At 44.9% G+C, this 20,649-nt stretch overlaps 1 protein-coding gene across 2 annotated transcripts in view; it reads right to left on the bottom strand.

The window, feature by feature from the left end:
- LOC127005650 (neuronal acetylcholine receptor subunit alpha-10-like) overlaps nt 1-19,300 on the bottom strand; it is a 31,077-nt gene extending 11,777 nt beyond the window's left edge. For both annotated transcript variants that reach the window (XM_050874723.1, XM_050874713.1), the window contains exons 1-4: nt 18,995-19,300; nt 14,331-14,375; nt 13,815-13,924; nt 2,701-2,881 (exon numbers count right to left, since the gene is read on the bottom strand). In XM_050874723.1, coding sequence (XP_050730680.1) covers nt 2,701-2,881; nt 13,815-13,924; nt 14,331-14,375; nt 18,995-19,165 — 507 coding nt within the window. In that variant the 5' untranslated portion in view covers nt 19,166-19,300. The remainder of the gene's footprint in view (nt 1-2,700; nt 2,882-13,814; nt 13,925-14,330; nt 14,376-18,994) is intronic.
- Between the last annotated feature and the right edge of the window lie 1,349 nt (nt 19,301-20,649).

The raw sequence follows: 20,649 nt of genomic DNA, 5'->3' as shown, positions 1-20,649 counted from the left end.
GCAGGCGTGATGGAGTGAAGAAGAAAAGTGCCCATGAAATCCCAGAACATATAATTCGTCATAAACTCTCACTCTGCCTGCTCTTCAGCTGCCTCCCTTGCTGTAAAAAGAAAAAATGGGAGTTTATCATCGTCCTAAGCTATCACTCCATCTACTTAAACTCTCTCACATCCTCCTCTTCTCCCTCCAGACAACAACCAATGCGAAAAAAAAGATATTCAAGTAAGCAGGGACGTACTAAGGGTTGTAAGGTGGAGGGGATGTTTGGGCGAAGACTAAGAGAGGGAGAGCAGAGAGAGAGGGAGAGAGAGGAGAGAAAGAGAGAGGAGAGAGAGAGAGAGAGGCGGCGTTAAGAAGAGAGGGAGGGGAAGAGAGGAGAGAGAGAGAGGAGAGAGAGAGGCGGCGTTAGTGTTTAGGGCGCACGTAATCCTGCCCCTGACGTGAATGTTGCCGTCGCAGGAGCAGAACAGGAGGTGGTTTCGGGGGACGGGGGGACTCATGAGGTGCTCCTACCGCCGCTCGCAGGTGAGGGAGCGCTCGTAATATGCAAATACTCCCGAGGCCGCGGCGGCTTACGGGAGAATTACGAGGGAAGGAAGTGCATTGGAATGAGGCGTGAGGGTGTGAAGGTGGCGGAGAAGGAGCCGGAGAAGGAGGCGGAGGGTGAACTATGGATGATCTCGGGTCAGGTAAAGACAGCTTGGACAGGTATGCATATTTGATAACTGGGACGGAGTCGGTGTAGTACAAGGTGGAAAATGTCATAGAGAGGAGGAGGATGTTATGATAGCTCCAGGGGAAGGTTTTTAAAGGCAAGGCGCAGTGTGTGAGGAGGAAGGAGGGCAGATGTGTGTGTTTGTGTGTACTGCAACATTCATTTAGCCATTTTAACAGCCTTCCAACTCTCAGGGCAGTAGGGGTGAGGGAGGGGGGAGCTTAGAGGAAGGGGGAGAGAGGTGCAATGAAGAGTGCAAGGAAGGTTCGAGGCCGCTCTGGTTTAGTCCCCCCGAAGAAAAGTTTCATTCCTCCGCTTTCTCTTTCTTTCTCTTTCTCCTGCCGAGTGATTACCTCCAATCTCCGCGGCTCGGGGTTGCGTGCCACATTCTTTTTTATTATTCTTATTATCAAAATCATGGGAATCGTGTTTACTTGGGATGGCGTTAGTTATTATTATTTTTTTCCATCATTATCATTGGCAGTAGTAGTTAGTAGTAGTAGTAGTAGTAGTAGTAGTAGTGGTGGTGGTGGTGGTGGTGGTAGTAGTAGTGTAGTAGTAGCTGTAGTAGGAGTAAATCAATCATTATCTTCTTTTTCTTTTTCTACATCCTCTTCTTCTTCTTCTTTTTTACTACTACTACTTCTACTACGTACTACTACTACTACAACTCCACCTCCTCCTTCTAATACTAATACTGCAATTACAACTCACAACCACCACCACCACCACCACCACCACCACCACGACCACCACCACCACCACCACCACCGCAGTCTCTCCCCTGCGTCACGTCACAGTCGCCGCTCTTCGTCGTCCGTCGTTCCCTCGCCGTCTCGTGGATTCCTGGATTACAACGTGCCCTGACCCTCCCCACTGCTCTCCTTGACCCTTCCCACGCCTCCATGCTCTCTCCTCCTCGCTGTTAGTCTCTAAATCTGGTCCCCTTCCGTCCCTTCTTCCCTTTCCGTCCTCCTCAGCTGGCCACACACGCACCCAGCTCACCCCCGCTTCGGACGTTGACCTCCGCAGCGCCATCGTAAAACCTACTTATTGATGTTTCTCGTTCTTGTAATTCTAAGCAAACTAAAAGATTTTCTCATTAGTCACGGGTAAATCCACGAAGCTTGAAGTGCAACGTGTTAGCTCTGAAATACGACGGTGATGTACAGGTGTGCGACAAGCCGTGACTTATATAAAAACTTGAGTCTTAGTAAATGGACATGAAAGACAGACAGACGAATAATTTTACTGGACGTTATAAAGCGCCGTTTGGCAGATTAGCAAGCACAGTAAACGTCATCCAACCTTATATGTGTGTGTGTGTGCGTGTGTGTGGGGGGGGTGGGGGGTGGGGGCGAGCTCGTTGATCCGTGTTAATGTTCTCGTCATTGTGTCTGGGTCCGCAGAGCCTCACGGAAAGCCTCTGGACACCACGAGGAACTTTCCCTTAAGAACTGCGCTGTTGTCCTTCCGTCCACCAGGGTCACTCGGTCCCCTTCTGGCTTAGCTTACCTCTCTCTCCTCCTCTCTCTATTCTTTTTCTATTTCTTTCTGTCCCCTCTGTCTATCTATCCTTCTCTGGCACCCACACAACCATACACACACACACACACACACACACACACACAGACACAAGCTCACCACTCTCTCCTCTATATTTTTCTCTATCTCTGTCTCTATTTTTACTATCTATCTATCTCTCTATTTATCTATCTTCCTCTTCATCTTACTCTGACACATCAACACCCCCCCCCAAACACCCTCCGCCCTCCCCACACCCATACCCACACCCACACCCAGCCAACCGCCCACACCTTTCCCTGCAAGTTCATCAATTCTACCTGTCACTACTACTTCCACACACCTGTCACCTGGACGTCACCTTTATCCTCTCTCCCCTCTTCTCGCTCACTCACTTTACCTATCTCTCTGTCTATCTCTCTCTCTCTATCTATCTATCTATCTATCTATCTCCCCCTCACCTGGAAGCCGTCGTAGATCCAGGAGCCGAGTTTGAGGATGCAGGTCTGGTCGTCGAAGGGGAAGTAGGTGACGTCGACGGGGCAGGTGGAGCGGAACTTGGTGGGGGGCGGCCAGAACACCTTCCCCTCGTGGCCCACCATCGCCTTACTCTGCATGTACCCCCGCGTGTAGTCATCGGCGCTGGGGTGACGAAGAGGGGAAGCAGAGATGGGTTAGATAGTGCTGTTGTAATGGGTAGAGTGAGTGTGGAGTGTGTAAGCTGTAGGTTTGTGGGCTTTGTAGTTAGAAAGTGTTGTTTTGTGTTTCTTATAGTGTCTTTGCTATAGGTTCTTGGGTTTTGTAATCAGATAGCGTTGTGTTGTGTTTTACTAGTGTGTTTGCTATTGGTTCGTGGGTTTTATGATTAGATAGCGTTGTGTCGTGTTTCTTTTTGTGTGTATGCTTTAGTTTCGTGTGTTCGTGTTGTTTCGTGTGTGTAATTAGATATAGATGGTCATATAACGATAGAAAATAACAGCTGTGCATCCATTGTAAAAACCAGATATTTTTGCAGTTAAAGTTTCGAGGCAGTTTGAACGAGGTATAAATCAACATCTTTTTTTTCAGCAATGGAAGCAGCTCAAAGGCAACAAAAACAGGAAACAGCAAAGCCCGCTAATCACTGTTCCAGCAAAAGAATAACATGCAAAACATATATTTGTTTTTTTTCGGGCAGATATTATTTATTTTTCCATCCTGCAACAATATACGAAAACTCCATGTCTTACTGGTTGTTTGAGGGATTATACTGAGCGATATGATTGAGTAATTCCAAGCCAAGGTTATTTAGCTTTGTTGAGTGGTCAGCCTGCGGGGGCGGCGTCCAGGAGGGCGCAGGTTCGCGTCCCACCGCCGCGACAAACAAGTTGGCCTGAGACTCTACATTCTCACTTAAAGGATCAAAGATGAACTCCGAGGTCCAGCACGAGCCAGGCAAGATGGCGCCACTATTAACACTTGACTGCGCCGTAACGGGCTGGGGCCGACCATAGACCAAAACTTAAAAAAAAAAACGAGAACATAAGCCAGAAACTGAAAATAAAAAGTCTTTCAACACCTTCGAAAGGCTTCCTTGTGGTTCCCTCTTCAAATACAAAGTTAAATCGAAAAGGTATGGATGTAGATGACGCGAAATAGTTTTTCGTTCATGAGCATTTATTCTTTCTTTCACTGTTTGTGTGTGTGTGTGTGTGTGTGTGTGTGTGTGTGTGTGTGTGTGTGTGTGTGTGTGTGTGTGTGTGTGTGTGTGTGTGTGTGTGTGTGTGTGTGTGTGTGTGTGTGTGTGTGTGTGTGTGTGTGTGTGTGTGTGTGTGTGTGTGTGTGTGTGTGTGTGTGTGTGTGTGTGTGTGTGTGTGTGTGTGTGTGTGTGTGTGGATGTCGTCTCTCAAGAGCAATAAGAAGGCAGAAACAAACACACACACACAAACTAATAAACAGGAATAACAGCCGCCGGTCTCATATTGTATACAAAGATATTAGTAGCATCAGGGAGGGCAAATAAACGTCTGTTATGAGGCACGGGATATTAGGCGCAGAACACACAGCCTCTAACGAACACAGACACCATGCGAGAGAGAGAGAAAGACCAAGAGAGAGAGAGAGACAGAGGGAGAGAGAGAGAGAGAGAGAGAGAGAGAGAATGAAGGGGAGGACGGGCCGGGGAAACGAGACTTGGAGGAAAGGAGAGGAGAGGAGAGAGGAAACAGGAGGAGAGGAGAGCAAAGTGGGTGGAGGGATTAGTGCACAAAGAGATGACATTAAGAGAAAATTGGAGGTGAGAACGAGGTAATGAGGGATGAGGGGGGCGAAAGGATGAGAGGATTAGGGAATGAGGAAATGACGGAGAGTGAGACAGTGAGACAGAGAGAGAAAGTTAAAGAAATGGACTGGACACGGGAAATGGACGAGGATGGAAAAGATGAAGGGGAGGGGGAGGGGTTAATGGTTGAAGGGATGAAAAGATAAGGGGGTAATAAATAAAAGGACAAAGGTAATGGTAATAATAGGGAAGAAGGGTCGAAGGGAGCAATGGGAGAGAGAAAATGGGGGAGATAAGTAATAAAGGGCAAGAAAGGAAGAGGAATATGATGAAACAAGAAAATATGGGACAAGAAGAATGAGATGAGCTAAATGAAAATAAGAGATTATGAATATGAGAAGATGAAGAGATACGAGAATAATAGACTAAAGGAATGAGATGAGAGACAGATGAAATGAAGAGATAAGAGATATGAAAAGACGAAGCTAAGAGAAACCAAGGAAAGAGAAAAATGAGATGAAAGAGATAGATGGAAAGAAGAGATGATGGATATGAGAAGATGAAGAAAAAAGAAGCTAAGGGACGGGGGGAATGAGATGAAAGACATGAAATGAAGAGATGAGGAATATGAGAAGATGAAGAGAAACGGTACTAAGAGACGAGAGAAGTGAGATGAGAGAAAGATAGGTAGAATAAAGAGTCGTTAGGTATGAGAAGATGAAAAGCAAAGGAAGTAAGGGACGAGGGGAATATGATGAGAGAAAGAGAGATGGAAAGAAGGGAACGAGAAGATGAAGAGGCAAAGAACTAAGAGACGAGAGGCATCAGAGGAGAGGGTGGGAGGTGCAATAAACATATGTTGGGGAGGAGAAGAATTAGAGAGGAGTGAATGAACTGAGAGAGGCATGGCATGAGGGGGAAAGGGAATGAAGCTGGGTGTACGTGTGTAGGGTCTGGGAGAGGGAAGGGAATTGGGGGTGTCTGGGGGGGTCTGGGGGGTGAGGAGAAGAGCGAATCACCTGAGGAAGAGACAATTTTCCGGTGGGAGATGTAAAGAGATCATTAGTGAGGAGATCCTTTTGGGGGACAGGTATTAGCTGATGAGAAGGTGGTGGTGGTGGTGGTGGTGTGGGGGTGGGGGTTGAGGAGGAGAAAGAGGGGGTAGTGGTGAGGTGATGGTGATTGGTGGTGGTGGTGATGGTTGAGAAGGAGGAGGAGAAAGAGGGGGTAGTGGTGAGGTGATGGTGCAGGTGATATTAGTATTGGTGGTGGTGGTGATGGTTGAGAAGGAGGAGGAGAAAGAGGGGGTAGTGGTGAGGTGATGGTGCAGGTGATATTAGTATTGGTGGTGGTGGTGATGGTTGAGAAGGAGGAGGAGGAGCAAGTGATGGTGGTGGTGATGGTGGTGGTGGTTGTAGTAAAGTAGTAAATGTAGTTGCAATATTCGTGATGGTCTCAAATAAAAGCTTCAAGTAATACAACCCAAAATACAATACACTAAAAAAAAATATTATACAAAAATACTCAAAATATACCGAAACCACCTTTATTTTAGGGACAAACTGAAACTTTAAAAAAAATAATATTGTATACCTTCTATTTATACCACCAAGGAAAAAAAAAAAGGCTCGGCGCGACACCAGAATACAAAATCACGGGAAAGAAGAAGAAAAAGAAGAAAAGAGCGAAAGAAAAAGAAGGAAAAGGAAAAAAAAAAAAGAGGACGCGCCCTGTTTCCTGATGCCACGGATTTGCTGTGTGGCGCGGGGGATCGAACACCTTTTGTGCCGGCATTACCTCAGCAGCAACCTCGCCACGCCTAGACGACTACCGCTGAGCTCAACCACCACCACCACCACCAGAGTCACAGTATCTAACTCACTCTCTCCTTCCTTCCTTCCTTCCTGCTATTCTACTCTCCATCTACACGCTCTGCACCATACTACCACCAACGCCAACGCCAACACTACCACCAACACTATCACCAACACCAACAACAACAACAGCAAAATCATAGTATCTAACTCACTCTCTCCTTCCTTCCTTTCTTCCCTGCTATTCTACTCTCCATCTACACGCTCTGCACCATGCTACCACCAACGCCAACACCAATACCAACACCAACACTACCACCAACAGTAACAACAACAGAGACACAGCAATAATTTCAACACCTTCTTACCTTCTCCACCACACAACAACACCACACACTCAACACCTTTAACCTGTTTCTTCCCCTCCACCATCAACACCACTACCACGACCACAAACGGAGACACAGCAACCATCGCAACCCTTCCTTCCCTCCCTGCTGTTCCACTCTGCATCTCCGCGCACCTAAATACCCTAACCTATTCTAAGCACATACCACAGCACACCAGACTCGACATCTTTGAACTCCTTCCCTCCCTCCCACAGCACCACCCCCACCACCACAAACAGAGAAACAGCAACCATCTCAACTCTTCCTTCCTTCCCAGCTGTTCCTCTCTCCATCCCCACCATCTGCACCACAGCACTACATACACCTTTAACCTCCTTCCCTTGGTATCCCCCCCCCCCCTCCCACAGTACCACCATCACAAACACAGGCACGGAGACACAATAACCATTTCAATCCTTCCCTCCTTCCCAGCTGTTCCTCTCCCCTTCGTCACACTTTACCCCACCCCACACAGCACCATCACAGATTCAACACCTTTAACCGGTAACCCCATCCCTTGCTTTCCCCAACATACCCAACACACCACCACAGACACCTCGACCATTCCCTTCCTCTCTCCCTGATCCTTTCCATACTCCCTCCAGTACCACCACAGAAACAGGAACCATCTCAAACCTTCCCCCTCCACATGTAACCACACACAACCACCATCACCACTATCAACAGCAACAACAAAGGTACCGTCTCACACCTCCCTCCTCCTCTTCCTCCTCCTCTTCCTCCTCCTCCTCCTCCTCCTCCTCCCGAGCCCCGCGCCGCATCGGAATACATGAATGAATGAATAATAAAGGGCCGCGTTCATACTCCTGTCTCTTGACATCAACACAACTGCATTTTTTTAAGAAGCAGTGTTGTGTTGTGTTGTGTTGTGTTGTGTTGCGTGGTGTTGCGTGCTGTGGGTTTTTTTTCTTTTCTTTTCTGGGTTTATTTACAGTTTGGTGTTACTTATGTTGTTGTTCTTTTTTTTTGTCACGTTTCTTGTTTTTATATATTTTTTTTGTACTTTTTGTTCTTTTTTTCTTGTTCTTCTTTAATCTTGGTCATTTTTTTATTTCATCATTATTATTGCCATCATTTTTCTTCTTCTTCTTCTTCTACTTCTACTTCTACTTCTACTTTTTCTTTTTCTTTTTCTTCTTCTTATTATTATTGTTATTATTATTATTATTATTATTATTATTATTATTATTATTATTATTATTATTATTATTATTATTATTATTATTATTATTATTATTATTATTATTATTATTATTATTATTATTATTATTATTATTATTATTATTATTATTATTATTATTATTATTATTATTATTATTACACTTTTCATTAACCTTTTTATTGTTAACGTTTACCATTATTAGACGGACGTAAAGCTGGATAGCCCACTGCAAGAAAGACAACAGGACATTGAAAAAAAAAAGCCAATAAAATCACAACCTTCATAAAACATTCCACAGCCTCGTCAATAACAGAGGATTGAAGAAAATAATCACGCCGAGAGCCAGGCCAGGCCGCGGCATTGGCTCGTTGGCTCGTGCATTAGCGCCTTCCCCGCACGAGAGGCCGGGGGTGGGGGGTGGGGGAGGGGAGGGAACAGCACGGACGAGTTTTCTACCAAGGGAACTTTTGGGAAGACGGAATTCGTTCACATATTATTGATGGGCAGATATGCTCCACCCCTCCATTCTCTCTCTCTCTCTCTCTCTCTCTCTCTCTCTCTCTCTCTCTCTCTCTCTCTCTCTCTCTCTCTCTCTCTCTCTCTCTCTCTCTCTCTCTCTCTCTCTCTCTCTCTCTCTCTCTCTCTCTCTCTCTCTCTCTCTCTCTCTCTCTCTCTCTCTCTCTCTCTCTCTGTTTGTCTGCCTGTCTGTATTTCTGTCTGTCTCTCTCTCTCTCTCTCTCTCTCTCTCTCTCTCTCTCTCTCTCTCTCTCTCTCTCTCTCTCTCTCTCTCTCTCTCTCTCTCTCTCAAGGAATCTGCTGCTAACAACGCTCTTCCCGGCAAGTTATGAAAGATTTGCATAATGCCGAAAAGACTGATTTGGCGCCGTCAGTAGTACCAAGACGGCGCGGCCTCGGGAAGGACGGTAGGACGGACCATGACACACCAAGACGGACCAAGGCGGACCAAGATGGACCAAGACGGACCAAGACGCACCAAGACGCATAAAAAACGAACCAAGACGGAATCAAGACACACCAAGATGGATCAAGACGCACCAAGACGGACGAATATGAACCAAGACAGACCAAGATGTACCAAGATGAACCAAGACGCACCAAGACGGACCAAGAAGCACCAAGACGGACCAAGATGCATCGAGACGGACCAAGACACATCAAGACGGATCAAGACGTATCAAGATGAACCAGGACAGACCAAGATGTAGCAAGATGAACCAAGACGTACCAAGACGCACCAAGATGCATCAAGACGCACCAAGACGAACCAAGCCAAGGCGGTGGCTGAGTGGTTAGCGTGCGGGCCCTGCATTCACCGCGTGCTGGACGACGCAGGTTCGAATCCCCACGCTACCACCAGGGATTTTTCAGTCACCCCCGAGTGGCCTAAGACTACCCACATGCTGTCCTGAAGACCACCCATCAACCCGGACTCTAGAAGAAACCGTCCAAGTGAATCAAGAATGAGTTCCGGAAGGGAGCATTAGCCAAGCATAAATGGCGCCACTATAAAAACAAAAATTGCCTTCGCCATGACGGGCTTGGGCCGACCACCAGACTTCTGAAGAAAGCCTACCGGCGCTATAGGGGAACACGTAAAAAAACCCCACATCAAGACGGACCAAGACGCTCCAAGATGGATCAAGACGCACCAAAACGGACCAAGATGAACCAAAATGTACCAAGATCAACCAAGACGGACCAAAACGGGTCAAAACACACCAAGACGCACCAAGATGAACCAAGACAGACCAAGAAGTACTAAGACTCACCAAGACGGACCAAGACGCACCAAGACAAACCAACACGGACCAAAACACACCAAGACGCACCAAGATGAACCAAGACAGACCAAGATGTACCAAGACTCACCAAGACGGACTAAGACGCACCAAGACGAACCAAGACGGACCAACATGAACCAAAACACACTAAGACGAACCAAGACGGGGACACGAAGACCAAAACGGGAATCACTTATTGTTTTACGAGGGCGAGTGTGTCAAATGAGCAGCAGGAGGTAATAAGAATAAAGGATAGATGAGGATGTGAATGGGCATCGCAGTGGAAGTGACATGAAAAGGTAATAGTAAAGCTGGGGACATACGGTATAGTTGCGCGTGGCCTCGGTGCTCACCTCCGTCACATCAGTTATTCCTTGAGCCTGGTGTGGGTGAGAATCCACTACCACCACCACCACCACCACAGTTCTCCTTCTCTAGGTTTCGTGCATGGTAGACGGAGGGTTATACGATAAAAAAAAACCAGACTAGAAGGAAAGACAAAATAGCAAGAAAAAAATATAAGCACTCCATCTGTCGAATCTCCAGAAAAAAAGGTTGGAGGGAACGCCTGGCCTTCAGGGGTTTAGTATTTATTAATGAAAAGATCTTTCGCTTTATTAATGGCACCAGGTGTATATCGAGACATGTTATATTTCTTGTTTAAAGATTTTTTTTCTTGTATACCGATTCTCTGTACAGTTTTCTCATCAGGTTTGTGTAGCATGAATATTCTTGTGCGACCTTCAGGGTTCATTCTTACGTCGTGAAATAATATAGGCATTAAAGTAAAAAAAAAATGGGAGGTTAAAAATATGCCAAACTATTTAATTAATCTCGCGAGATTAATGTCGCAGCGGAATAAATAATTTCGTCCTTCATCCCGGCACGTTTTTATTTTTTCACACGCCATACGCCGCCGAAAATGGCTCAGTGACTGCCGGGCTGTGACATAAATCTTTCCCCTTCCCGTTAAGGACACAACGATGAATTCCTCACACGGCAGCACACCGACCGTCCCATTCCTTTGATGTGGTAGAATTGAGAAGGGGATCTTTATAGCAGGGTAAAATAATAGAGAATATACTACAACACAAATCTCTTCAATCACTACACTGGAAATCTTTTAAACTACCTGCACAAGCATTGGTATCTTCCGTCACCCGTTTCCCGTTTGAAGATAAGGGAATCTTTATAAACGGGTAAAATAATAGAGAATATGCTACTCTACAAATCTTTCATATGACTACAATGCAAATCTTTCAAACTACCAGCACAAGCCTTAGAATCTCCCCGTCACCACTTTCCCGCTCAAGGGCTCACTCGTGTAATCCTTCCTCTCTAATGACAAAAGTTGTTTTTATGTTCACCGATTCTTTGCCGTCACGTAGAGTTTAATTCAGTCTGTTCAAGGTGACGCGAAACGAACGAACGAGCTGCATCGTTTTAAAAATGTTGATGTCTTTAACGTATTTTACAGTAAATTAAAAAAAGGGAAAATGCATCACTGTCATTCTTTTGTTTGCCTCGCTGTTGCCGCTTCTGATATTTTGTCGTGCACGATGAAAACACGAAGAAACACTAAAAAGAAAAGGAAAGAAAAGAGAGAGAGAGAGAGAGAGAGAGAGAGAGAGATAAGGCACTCGTCGACTACTTGCATCACTCGGACCTCTGTTTGCTCTGCCCTCGACGACTCAATAGTGTGACCAGATAAAAAAAATCTCTCTCTCTCTCTCTCTCTCTCTCTCTCTCTCTCTCTCTCCACCCTACTCATCGTCCATTACACTGTCTCTGTCCTTTCTTTGTCGCGGATTTCACTTTAAATATTACCTCCTTGCGTTTTATTGAATCGAGTGTCTCTTCTCTCCTCCTCCTTTTTCACCTCCTCTTCTTTCCCGGTTTCTCTCGCCACTCATTCCCGTCAATCTTGTCCAGCTTTCTCATCTCTTCCTCTCAGCTGACACCGGGGAGTCTTTATGCGCCTTACAACACTCGCTCGGCAACATAACGACCTCGCCGGCTCTCCCTCCAGTCCCCCTGCCCTCCCTTGCTCTATTGACATCCGGGTCGCGCCTCTTTCCCAGGCCACACGATCACCAAATGCCTCCTGAACTCCCTGTGGTGATCATTACCTTCGCGTGTAAACCTCCCCTGAGAGACACACGAGAGTAGGTCACTGTGCTGAGGGTGATGTTTGAGGATATGAATGGACCCGGATGTGGCACGGATTCAGATGACGGAGATGCACGCCGAAGCAACGCGCAGATATCGCTGATGCTCCTAACTTTAGCTTTAACTTTCTTTTTGCCGCTTAATGAACACTTAGTCATGTAGTGGAAATGCTTTTAATTCTTTGTGGGACATTTCGATTTAACGTAACGCCAAACTGTACGAGTTGTTTGAGGAATGAATGGCAAATACAGATCAGTGATTGCAGGTGCTATTAGTAATTAGATACTTAGATAATAATACTATGCGAACGTTAAATTACTAAAAAAAATAGGTGTGTTCGTAAGTACGCGTTTTGCTAACTTAGGAGAACCAAGATGTAGGAGTCTTAGTCATTGCTGATTGCTATGAGTGCAACACCGAAACCGATTTTTCCCAACCAGTCACTTTATTTCCTATTTCATGATGTCATTCTTCTAAATTCATGAGGTCACTGTGCTCTGAAGTTCCATGTGATTACCTAGCAATTTTTCAAGGAGGGAATGTTGCGTGCGGAAGGATCTCCTCTGACTTATGCTGCAAAGGCGCTTCAGCAAATATTTCCTGTCAAAAATGTGGCGTCACTTGAGCCGCGGGTGAACGAACGTCATTTTCCTTGGCGCCTCTTCCGCTGCCCCGCCACATACTCGACGTCCACGACAGACTTTTACATGGGAAGGGGCGAATATACAAACACGCGCTGAAACAATGGCTTCTGGCTTTCCCCGTCTTGGCGATACAGCGCTAATTCTAATGATCTGTAACTGCAGGATTTGTTTGATCTCCTTACTTTTGACCTCGAAGGTAGAACGGTCAAGATTAGTTACTATCACCTTTAAATGCACAGAAGACGGCTGCTTAGGTTTGAGTGAAGAACAAGAGCACCCACCTTATTAATAACCTGGTACCTGCGGGGATCATGTTTCTTAAAGGCTCCTCTAAGCGAGAATAGTGAGAAAAAATCATCACTCACGCACACCATTTCACTATATATATCAACGCATTTATGATCGGTTTATGCATCATATATTTATTGGGGTTTATATCATGGTACAAATTTGGCCCGTCGCTGCTACACGGTAAAACCACAAATTTGGCCTGTCGCTGCTACACGGTAAAACAACAAATTTGGCCCGTCGCTGCTACACGGTAAAACCACAAATTTGGCCCGTCGCTGCTACACGGTAAAACCACAAATTTAGCCCGTCGCTGCTACACGGTAAAACCACAAATTTGGCCCGTCGCTGCTACACGGTAAAACCACAAATTTGGCCCGTCGCTGCTACACGGTAAAACCACAAATTTGGCCCGTCGCTGGTACCAGGTTACTATCGACTGACTTGGGTAAAAGACAACATTACAGAAAGAAAACAAGCAGGTTATTCAGACTAAATGGTGGTATAACAAGTAAAGAGGTACTACAGGTAAGTAGGTGAATAGGTAAACAAGTAAACAGTTAGAGGTTAAAACGACATGCACTACTTCATTATTATCCTTGTCATCCGTCCGTACATAGCCAAGAAAAGGTAAATAAAGAAGACAACGACAAAGGCAAAAACGAAAAAAAAGGAGAATACAGAAACACGCACAAAATCACGAATAACCAGAACAGGAACAACAAGAACAAATACAAGTAGTAAAAAACTCTGGTACAGCTTTCCTTCATCTATATTTCGTCCTGCCTACGACTTAAACTTAGGCTTCAAAAGGGGAGTATCAAGGTTTTGGAGAAGAGTATCAAGAATCTGGATGCTCTTATACTTTTCACTTACGAGGAGTAGCAACACAGCGTACTTTTTTCTGTATATACACTTTTTTTTTCATCTTGGGCAGCCTCTTTTGCTGTATCTGAAATAATAAAGAAAGAAAACGGGAAGAGAAACAATCGAAGGAAGTCAACACAGTCACTAGGGGAAACTTACTTGTTGTAGAGCACGATGTCCGGCAACCAGATCTTCTCACACGGCAGCCGGATCGTCTCAAGGCCGTTGTATTCGTTCTTGTCCCAACGCAGCAGTTCGTCCACCCACTCCTGCAGGCGACGAGGAAGGGGGGAGAGGGAGGCGGGAGGGAGGGAGGGGGGAAAGATTAAGAGATTTTCATTTTGGCTTTCTAGGGGTCATTTTCAAGGTCTAACACACTGTCCTTGTAAACTCTCAAAGCAAACTATACTCTCCCCAATGATCAGGTTTTCTACTCGGTACAAGATACTAAAGAGATTTTCTGTACCGTTTCCTCAGACTTCTTAGCTTCTATATAAACACAAAACACTATACAATGCATTTTCGTAGTATTTTGTATTTGGTTTGGGAGCTTACGAACCCGCTATGTCAAACTGTGGAACTGGTCGCTAACATTTGATCTCAGTAGCATTCCATTTATTTCTATCCTGTCCCTCCTCAAATACAATGAGGTGACGAAGGTAACGTCTCACTCACCTGGTCCAGCCACACGTTGGTCGTCAACACCTGGTTCTTCTCGTCCTGTGGGAGGCGAGGAGAGGGAAAAAAAGTGAGTCCAGAGGCATATTGCAAATTGAAACTTTTCATGAAAAAATTATAGTCCCAGAACAAAGAGTGATTAAAGTAATGCGTCAACACTGGCATTTTCCCGGCAAAAACATGTTTTAATCTTCCCCGCGCACGGAATTATTACTGCGGCAGCGTCAGGCTTTACTGGTCATCCGTGGCCGACAACTTTTCTGCACATCATTCCCAGGCATCAAGGCGCCGCGGCTAATCCCTGCACGAGCCGGGCTGCGGCAGCGTGGCGGCGGCGGACCGCCACGGTAATAATCAGAGGCGAGGAAAAAAAGTCTCAGGTCAAGTGATGACCTTTCTCTTGCAAATGTAAATTAAGTCCAGTGAAATAGTTGAAGTCAGGAAATGGACTGCAGAAGACTTAAAGTTACTGCCTCTGTGCACACGTGTGTGTGTGTGTGTGTGTGTGTGTGTTATACTGATACACACACACACACACACACACACACACACACACACACACACATACACACACAAATAGCGAGTGAGGGTGCGTGTGGAAGGGGGTGTGGGAGAGGGTGCAATAAACAATACTCGAGTCTATTGAACAAACTGTTGACTGATCCAGACCTCAAAAAAAAAAAAAAAAAAAAAAAAATCCACGCAAAAATTTGACCAGTGCATGATAATAAATATGCGGCTTTATACTGAGAAGGCCCGCGGAAAGCAAGGCAGGGAAGCTTTATTTATGGCCCCGGAAACCTGCGGCAAATAATGTTATGCCAATTTGCTTTTCTTTTTTTCTCTTCCCATCCAGCCTTGAGCCCTGCGCCAATTTGGGGTTCCGGAGACAAGTGGCGGCAATGGAGGTGAGTGGCAGCAGTCATTGAATCGGCTGACCGCTCGATCTATACGTCTTTGTGCCGTGTGTGTGCGTTGACGAGACGGTCAGATGGATTCTCGGGAAAATAAATCTCACTATGTAAAGGCGGGTTCCGGAAGTGTAAGCGACCATCAACTTTAGTGGCGAGGGAAGATAAGCAACATTATTGAGAGAAAGATATATAAATAGATAGACAGATAGATCGATAGAGAATAAACAAGCAAACAAACTCGGTGACATTCTACGGCTCCAGTGATTGTGTTCCCATTCAAATTATCACAAACACTTTCATTTTCAGTAAAGTAAGCAGCTCAAGGGCAAAAATAAATGAATATATATATATATATATATATATATATATATATATATATATATATATATATATATATATATATATATATATATATATATATATATATAAAGACGTACACATACATATTTTTTAAGGGGAAACGCAAAGAAGTGAACAGTAATATATAAGGGAAAAAAATATTAGTAAAATATAGCGGTAGGTTTCGGTAGCGGCGGGGAAGAGGAGTAGAAGGGGACGGGAAGAGGAGGGGAGGAGAGCAGAGAGGAAGTGGGGAGAGGGGAGGGAGGAATCAGGCCTACGGAGGGAGAATGATCAGGGGAGAAGAGGAGGAATATACATAGGAAGAACAGACACCAGAAGACCTGGCGGTCTATGGCGAGGGTGTCTGTCGGCTACTGATATTACTAGTAATCTACGTGTGGTAGGACAGGATAGAATAGACGAAGGCTCCTCCCCACCCACCTCTCCCTCCGAGGAGGAGGAGGAGGAGGGAGAGGGAAGAGGAGAAATCTGAGAAATGAATAATGAGGAGGAAGGAGGAAGGGGAGCGGGGAGGAATGGAGAGAGAGAGAGAGAGAGAGAGAGAGAGAGAGAGAGAGAGAGAGAGAGAGAGAGAGAGAGAGAGAGAGAGAGAGAGAGAGAGAGAGATAGAGAGAGAGAGAGAGAGAGAGAGAGAGAGAGAGAGAGAGAGAGAGAGAGAGAGAGAGAGAGAGAGAGAGAGAGAGAGAGAGAGAGAGAGAGAGAGAGAGAGAGAGGAGGGGGGGGGGGAATGTGAGGGAGCCTGAGGGAGACGCAGAAGAGGTAACTAATGAGGGCGTGGGAGGAACGACTTGGAAGGAGGGAAGGACTCACGTATGATGGGGAGGGGAGGCGGGAACGGCAGAGAATAACAAAAAAAAAAAATGCCACGGTGACTTTTCCCTCTTTTCCTCCTCTGTTTCTGTTTTTAGAGCTGAGAGATTTGTGAAAACAGCGAATTAATTTATGCTTTAATGCGCTAAAAATAGCCGTCTCTCCGCCCCCACTTATTATTATTTTTGGAAAGGGAAAAATATAATATGTGAAAAGTGTTTTTTTTATATACTTGTTTTTCTTTAGGGGAATGGGGAGGTATGATGTTACTCTATATTTTTTATGATAAAATATACACGTAGATAAAATAGAATAAAAAATCCGATGGCATCTTTTTGAAAGGTTTATGAGTGCCTCTTTATTCCGTAAGTGAAAAAAAATTGAATGAGCGACCATTTCTGTTGTTTGTTGTGGGATTTTTTGTGTTTAAGCTTCAGCTACTTCCTCTACTAAAAAAAATAACTCTGATTTAATAATATTAGTAACGGCAAATCCTTGTTACTGATGGTTGGTGTTTGGTGGCTATTCAGGAAAAAAAGTTACCATCATTAAGACACCAGCACAGGAGCTTACTACACCACTACAGCGCCTTAAAACAATAACTGAAAGGACTGTGGAAACTGAGGACAATGGCTGTGAAACTCTGAACATAAATGAACAGAGTCACTTCTTCATTATACCCAAACTACTCTCAATCTACTGTCTGAAAGATGACAGTTGTAAAATGGCGAACATGTAGTGAAATTATGAAGTTGTTTCAGACCAAGAATACCACGAAGACAGTATAGAGGGGACAGACGGAGAAATTAAAGACTTTAGACCAAGAATACCACGAAGACAGTATAGAGAGTGGACAGACGGAGAAATTAAAACCTTTAGACCAAGAATATCACGAAGACAGTATAGAGAGTGGACAGACGGAGAAATTAAAGACTTTAGACCAAGAATACCACGAAGACAGTATAGAGAGTGGACAGACGGAGAAATTAAAGACTTTAGACCAAGAATATCACGAAGACAGTATAGAGAGTGGACAGACGGAGAAATTAAAGACTTTAGACCAAGAATATCACGAAGACAGTATAAAGAATGAACAGACGGAGAAATTAAAGACTTTAGACCAAGAATGACAGGCAGACAGTAACAATAATAGTGGACAGACGCTGAAATTACTGAGTTGTTGCAGACCAAGCACACCAGGCAGACAGTAAGGTCGACGTAGCTCTTTCATAGGTTGTCATGTGGCGCGTCTCGTCCGGCGACCGGCGGCGAGAACCGATAAATAAACAATACTATCGACACCTTTGACACGTTGCTGCTACATGGATGACTGGCCTCGATGCATGATTCTGAGCGCTTGCCTGGACCAAACTTACCCATGTATTGTTATTATTTGAAATGCTGTTGTAAATGACTTCAAGAACTGAGTATATACCTTACTCACAGAGACCAAAAAAATAACCAATCGTTTGAGTATTCTTGTTTGGAATAGTCTTGATGTAAATGCCTTCAAGAACAGAACATTGACGACTGGCCTCAATATATGATTATGAGCTCTCCCGTAAAGAAAAATTGGATCACCAAGTTTGGGTATTCTTGTTTGAAAAGGTGTTTTAAATGCCCTCAAGAACAGAGCCAATATCATGATTAATCACAGTTCATCATCACTATTTGAATCATGAAATGTGAATAACTGTAGCCTTGTCACAGTTGATTCTGTATTGGCATCGGAAGAATATTTTTGTATTTGCAGAGGAAGTGTTTCATGAGCGAAACAGGCTATTAACTACAACAGCTACAAGGTTTAAAAAAAAAAGAACAATTGGACTGCCCCTGGAAACTAGAACTGCACTGAAACAAATGCACTACTTCTCCGTAGCATTCAAAACACGCATGATTTACTGCCTGAAGAGAGAAAGAGAAAAGCTGAACAATAACGGAGGAAGGGTGTTGATATTAGCCGCGTGTGTGGGGGAGTTGGCTGGATCATAGGATGGACTGAATGCGTTCCATAAGTTTGATGATGCTGCTATCGGTTTTTGGGGCATTCGATAAAAAAAAAAAAAAAAAAAACCTATTTCCGATGAATGTGTCCGATAGGGGGAGGGGGGTGGGAGGGCTTGCTGCTGTCACCCGAGGGAGGTAAGGTTAAGCTTTTTTCTGGTCACTGTTCCTACCTCTGACACCTCACGTTAAGGGGAGGAGAGAACAGGTAAAGGAAAGTAAACAAATACGAATTATGATTTTTATCTTCAATATAAAACGAAAGGAACTGACCCTCTCTTTTGGCCACTCACACTATTCCTCTAATCCGAAATCATATTCCTTGACTGTAGAGGTGTTCAGAACCCGGCCCAGTTTAGGTAAGGTCAAGGTCGGTGAGGTTAGGCCAGGTAAGGTTAAGATAAGAGTCCTGAGATACTTTTTGCCGGGAATACACTGAAACTAATTAGGAGAAGAATACCTGATTAGTCTATGAGCTACGACCCACGGCTCACCCACGACTCGGGGAAGCACCAACCCTCCCCACCCCCCGCACACACCAAAAACGTGCAGCCAGTCATCCACACTCACCATGTCGAAGATCTGGGTGAGCGTGATGCCGAGCTGGATGACGATGGGGTTGGAGGCGTTCCGGACCGGCCTCACGTTCCTGTCGTAGCCGGCCATCAGGGAGTCCAGGAGCCGCTTCTCGTCGTTCATCTCCAGCTTGAGGGTCTTGGGCCACGTCGCCTCTGCGCCCATGGTCGTCGAGGTGGAGGTGGAGGCTGTGGAGGAGGTAGTGACGGTGGAGGACGAGGAGGAGGAGGAGGAGGAGGAGGAAGGGAAGGAGGAGGTGGCGGAGGTATTGGTGTTACTGCTGCCTGAGAAAGGAGAGAGAAAGAGAAAAAGAAAGAAAAGGACACGTAATGGATTTTTTTTTACGTCATGCAAATGAATGCCAACAGTTTCAAAGCTTCCAGTGTAATCTTTCCATTGTTTACTTTTTTTGTATTATTTGTTTTTGTTTATTTTCTCCAGCTGTTTCTCTTATATTTTCTCTTGTTTATTTGCTTTAAGAAAATAATGTGTTCTATATTTATTTGATTTCACTTTAAGAATCAATGAATTTATGAAAAAACAGAAAAAAACATTATAGAGGGAGAGGAGAGACAGACAGACAGATAGAGAGATAGACAGAAATAAACAGATAAATAGACAGACAGACATGCAAAAGACACGTGACCGGCCAGAAACAATAAGTATAATTATGAGCGAATGAATGAACGAATGAATGAATATATGAGATTTGAACGAAGAAAATGAAAAAAATCTCTCTCTCTCTCTCTCTCTCTCTCTCTCTCTCTCCTTCCCTCCCTCTCCCCCCTACTATCGACCAATTCTTTCTCTATGTTCCCTAAGACTCCACTTCTCTTTTTAATATCCCGGAGACAGCGCACGCAGTACATATACAACAAAAAAGGAAACATGAATAAAGGAAAGGAAACCCCCCACCATACTCCGTCCTTTTCAGCATCTCCTTTGACCCTGAAACGTCGCTTAGGCTCCGTCAAAGGTGCTACGTTGAGGGGTCGCGGAGGAGCAGCACAGGTGAACAGAGGAATATGCGAAGGAGGAGGAGGAGGAGGAGGAGGAGGGAAAGAAGGAAAAAAGGATAAGGAAGGGAGGGTAGTCAAAAGGAGTAGATAGAGAAGGAGGAGCAAGAGCAAGATGAAATAATTGGAGGCGAATTTCCTTGCACTGGTTAGTTACGTATATCAAAGGGTAGACTATACGAGTTCGTGCTTCGGCGCCACACAACACCCTAGCTTACCCTCCACCCTTGCCCTCCGCCCCCGCCTCAGACAGCAAACCTTCATCGGAGGGGGACGTCTCGGTCTATCATGGGAAACGTATGTAGGTGAGGGGCCGAGAGGCTATTTTATGGCGATTATATTTACAGATCGGAGAAGGGTCGGCGCTGTGAGGGGTGAGGGGACGTGTGAGTTGTGGCGGCCTGGTGGATGTGGATAGAAATTGCTCGAGTTCTTTTTTACCCTTTTGTGTGTGTGTGTGTGTGTGTGTGTGTTATGTTTGTGTGTTTTTATCCGCTTGTTTGTTTGTTTGCTTATACTCGTTTCTTGCCTCAATAACCGCCTTACAACAACACGACTTTCATCAGGTTTTCCAGAGATGCGCGGGGGAGCCACAGGCGGAAAACTGCCCTAAAGGTTTTGATTTGTAAATTG

Source organism: Eriocheir sinensis, chromosome 3 (assembly GCF_024679095.1).
Source record: "Eriocheir sinensis breed Jianghai 21 chromosome 3, ASM2467909v1, whole genome shotgun sequence".
NCBI lineage: Eukaryota > Metazoa > Arthropoda > Malacostraca > Decapoda > Varunidae > Eriocheir > Eriocheir sinensis.
Note: the sequence above shows the minus strand (reverse complement) of the source record. Positions and strands in the feature narration are given on the sequence as shown.